Genomic DNA, 4,186 nt, shown 5'->3' with positions numbered 1-4,186 from the left:
TCCTGCAATTATGGCTCAATGCCACCTTCTCCAAAGATGTAGCCCCCTATGGGATGAGGAGGGTTGCGTGTCCCTTAGAGGAACGACATGTTATCTGGAAACGGTTGACCCCCTTGACACCCATCGACAAGAACTTTCCAGACCTTCGAGTGTTTCGCCTCATCTTCGACATCATGTTGACCCGTGTCGATTTCTTACCCTCTATGGCCCCTTTTTGCCGTAGAACTGAGGGTCCTGAGTGGCTTACCATACCTTTCCCTCCGGCTGACGGGGAACTAAGGACTGAATCCTTCCTCATTTGGAGGCAGTTTTTGGTCTCTCGCTTCTTGTCGGCGGAGACTGCCAGCAGCAATCCTGGTCTAGTAGCTTACCAGCCTAACCTTGTGGCCAGGCAATTTGGTCTTTGTCAATTCATCCCCAAACCTCTGTTTTCTTCTCAAGAGTTACTTGCCAATATCCTTTGCGGACAACCTTGGAGAGAGGTCCAAGAGGAACTCGAAAACATTTGGAAAAACCGACCGCGTCTTCCCTCTCTCCCTTTCCGGCCAGCCCACTATTGTACCAACGAATTCCATGATTAGTGGCAGTCCTATTTTACCCTTTATGTTGGAGATTCTGATGCAAAACTTTCTGAATTAACCGAGGCTTTTGTTTGTTTGCAGGCAAAGTCGACTAAATGTAAGGTTCTTCATGTCAAACAAATTCGCGCTTTCCAGAATTACTTCCAAGTTGTGTATCGACCAGATAATCTTCGTGGGACCATTTGGGAAGCTGCGGTCGAACTAAAAGCGAAAGTAACCGACCAACTTTCGAAACTCAAAATCCCTGCTTACGTGAAAGACAAATATCTTTACGCTCTTCACTCCGGAAAACTCAAATTCCCTCCTCTGCCATCTAGTCCACTGGCTTTGGCCTTTGGTCATTTGGTTCCAGTGTGGTTCTATTGTCCCATTTCGTACATACAGAACGCCTCTAAAAAGAGAAAAGCCGACAGAGTGGTCCCAACGAAGTATTATCTGCCTGAGTACTCGGGACCGTTTCATATTGATCCCCAATATGTTAGCGTGTTTGAAACCACGCAACTTGGTAACATTTCTCTGGAAATTTTAGCACTCCCGTTTAGCTGAATCTTGTCACTTACTTGCGTTTCCTTTATTTATTTGCAGCGCTCCCACTAAATCCTGCAGGTTCTGTATCTACTGACCAACCTGCTCCCTCGACACAAAAGGCTCAGGTTCGACTCTAGCTGCCTCACTATCTCCTTTGATTTTTACTTTTATTCTTAGCCATCATTTCCTTTCCTGCAGGTTGCTCCTGAGCAATCTTCTGACGATGATAGGCGCCCCATATCTCAAGTCTTAAAGAAACCCAGCTCTTCTGTATGCTCCTCTTTGAAGCATCTCCATTCTCTTTTGTTTTTTGAAGGGGAACATTATGTGGTTGCTAATGTTTCACTTATGTGCAGGGTCAACCACGTTCGACAGAACCTACTGGCTCTTCCGTCTCCAAAAAATCCAAAAAACACAAACGCTATGCTCCCGCGGGCACTGAGGTATTTCTTGTCGGCTCGTCTGCTCTTTTGGATAGACTAATTGCTTATAACCTCTCTTCGTGTCTCCAGCACACCTCCCACCATAAATCTAAAAGCCATCATGGCCACAAAAGGAAGAAACATGACTCTCCTCCCAAGAGTGGTGACAATAAAAGGAAGAGGCATCATACAACGTCTCCTTCAGAGGTCCCTGTCACAGATGCCGACACTCCTGCAATCGACGCTCCCACCCTTGGTGCGGTCCCTGCTCCAGTCATGGGAGCTTCGCCGTCGGTTGGTCCCTCCCCCGCTACTGCCTTGGGGGACACACATCAGGATGCAGTTTCCCCTGCATCAACACAGGTATTTACCCGTATTCCTATTTATTTCTTTGGATTTTTTGTTGTGCTTCTCTTACACAATTTTCTTTCTACAGGCTGATGCTTCTACTGAGCCGACTCAGCCTGTTGCTGACTATACTCCCGCGTCGCCGGTTTCTTCCCTAGCTCGCCCCTTTCAATTTGTCGACACCGCTGGTGAGTCCATTGAATTTCCACTCCAGATCAGTGACAGTGACTCTGATTCGGTCACTAGTCCTGCAACGTATCTGGACTCCAGTTCGACTAGTTCTGACTCGAGTCTCTCTTCAACTTCCTTGCAGGATCCACGGGAGCCAGTCGGTGTCGACACCAACAAACAACAATCCTCCCAGGCTACTCCATTGTCGACTGCTTCTCCTCAGGTCAATTCTCCATCGGCAGCTTCTCCTTCGACCTTCCCGGGGCTTGCGATTAAACCTTCTACTTTAGAGGCAATTTCCAGACTCCGCAATCTGGTGAAATCGCGTGATGTTTCGTCCAACTCTGAGCAACTCCATTCTGGCAAAATGGGCCCTGAGGCGGCGAAAACTAAGGCTCTCATGGACAAAATCCGCGTGCACGCCTTGAACTCTGATCTTCCTTTCGTGCTCATGCATGAACCTGCTGTCGGTCCAGAGCTTTTGAGCGCAATTGCCCAGCTGAAGGATCTCCAACTCTCTGATTACGCCAAATGTGCGATGGCGGCTTTAGAATAACTCTTGGTGCCTATGTTGCGTCATATTGACAGCGTTCGGGACACTGAGCGTTAAATTATTGATACTGAGGCCTCTGTGAAAGAGAAATGGGAGTTGGTGACGCATGCAGACGCGGAAGTCGCCAGTATGTTGAAGGTTATAGAGGAGCAGAAGACGGAATTGAGCTCCAAACAAACACGGGCCGCTGAGATACGTCAACAAGTTGATGCCCTTCGGCGTCAAATTGCTATTTTGGACGGTGAATTGGAGTCCATTACCCAGGAGGAGTCACGTTTCGTCGATGAAGTGTTAAAACCTGCCCAGGCTACCGTGGAGCAGACCACCATTGATGCTTTGGAGGTTGCTGACGAACTTATGAACGTCGAAGGAACGCTTGAAAAACTCAAAGCCCATGCCGACACTTTGGAGCCTATGTCTTTGCACTATAATTTTGAACTTAAATCTTTCCAATCCAAATTCGTCCAACTTTGACCATTTCTATCGATTGTACTAGTTTATTTTTTGTAATATTTAAACAATGGCTTCTTGCCACATTAATGTTATCTTTCTTGACTTTAGCACTGTATGCTTACTTTCTGTGCCTTTGCCGTTGGTATCTAACATAATTATCTCCAACTTTATTTTTTGACATTTGTTTTAGTCTGCCAAAATTTTGACCTCTTGAAGGAGAGGCCTATATTTTTTCAAGTACTTTCCATTCACTCTTAAAATTCGCCTGTCTGGTGCCAACTCTTCGACCTCGTAAGCATTATTAGAAAAAGCCTGCAAAACCTTAAACGATCCTTCCCAATTTGGGGACCATTTGCCCAACATTTTATCATTTCTTCCCATAGGCAGGATCACCCTCCAAACCAAATCGTCGACAGCAAACACTTTCCCTTTCACCCTTTTGTTGTAAGCTTGGGCGACTTTCTCTTTTTGTCTTTGTAGAGAGTCTAATGCTAGCATTCTTTCTTCGTCTACGTCGAATAATTTGTCTGTCATCATGCTCCAGTAATCTTCAGAAGGTATATTATACTGCCTTTGGGTTCTGACCACCTGGACCTGAATTTCTACTGGCAATACTGCGTCATGCCCATAAGTCAGTCGAAATGGGGTTGTTCCAGTCGCTTCTTTTGGTGACGTTCGACATGCCCACAAGGCTTGGTCTAACGTCTTGTGCCAATTCCTTGGCTTCTTTCCTATGTGTTTCTTTATCAGGTTGATGATCACCTTATTAGCAGCTTCGACTTGGCCATTCGCCTGTGCGTAATAGGGGGTAGATGTCAATAACTTGATTCCCATTTCTTTTGCAAACTCTTGCACTTTTCGACCAGTGAAGACTGACCCCTGGTCGGCTATAATAGTTTCTGGGATGCCAAATCTGCAAATGATGTAACTCTGGACAAAGTCTATCACAGTTTCTTGGTTTACATTTGGTAATGTTATGGCTTCGACCCATTTTCTGAAATAGTCGATCCCGACTAACACATACTTTTGTTGTTTCGACGAGGCTGGCTTTATTTCTCCTATAACGTCCAACGCCCATCCTCGAAATGGCCAGGGTTTCACAATTGTGTGTAACTCGCTTGCAGGCACAT

General features: G+C 46.0%; 1 protein-coding gene across 1 annotated transcript; it reads right to left on the bottom strand.

Moving 5' to 3' along the window:
- Nucleotides 1-3,242: 3,242 nt before the first annotated feature.
- Nucleotides 3,243-3,890, bottom strand: LOC127081358 (uncharacterized). The gene has a single exon (XM_051021622.1). The coding sequence runs from the start codon at nt 3,888-3,890 to the stop codon at nt 3,243-3,245; it is 648 nt and encodes a 215-aa protein (XP_050877579.1).
- Nucleotides 3,891-4,186: the final 296 nt, after the last annotated feature.

The sequence above is a fragment of the Lathyrus oleraceus genome, chromosome 5 (genome assembly GCF_024323335.1).
Source record: "Lathyrus oleraceus cultivar Zhongwan6 chromosome 5, CAAS_Psat_ZW6_1.0, whole genome shotgun sequence".
Classification (NCBI taxonomy): Eukaryota; Viridiplantae; Streptophyta; class Magnoliopsida; order Fabales; family Fabaceae; genus Lathyrus; species Lathyrus oleraceus.
The sequence above is the reverse complement of the archived record's forward strand: the minus strand, read 5'-3'. Positions and strand labels throughout refer to the sequence as shown.

What these genes read in the sequence shown, in the direction of transcription:
- LOC127081358 (XM_051021622.1), bottom strand. Translation starts at nt 3,890, where the DNA reads ATGGGAATCAAGTTATTGACATCTACCCCCTATTACGCACAGGCGAAT.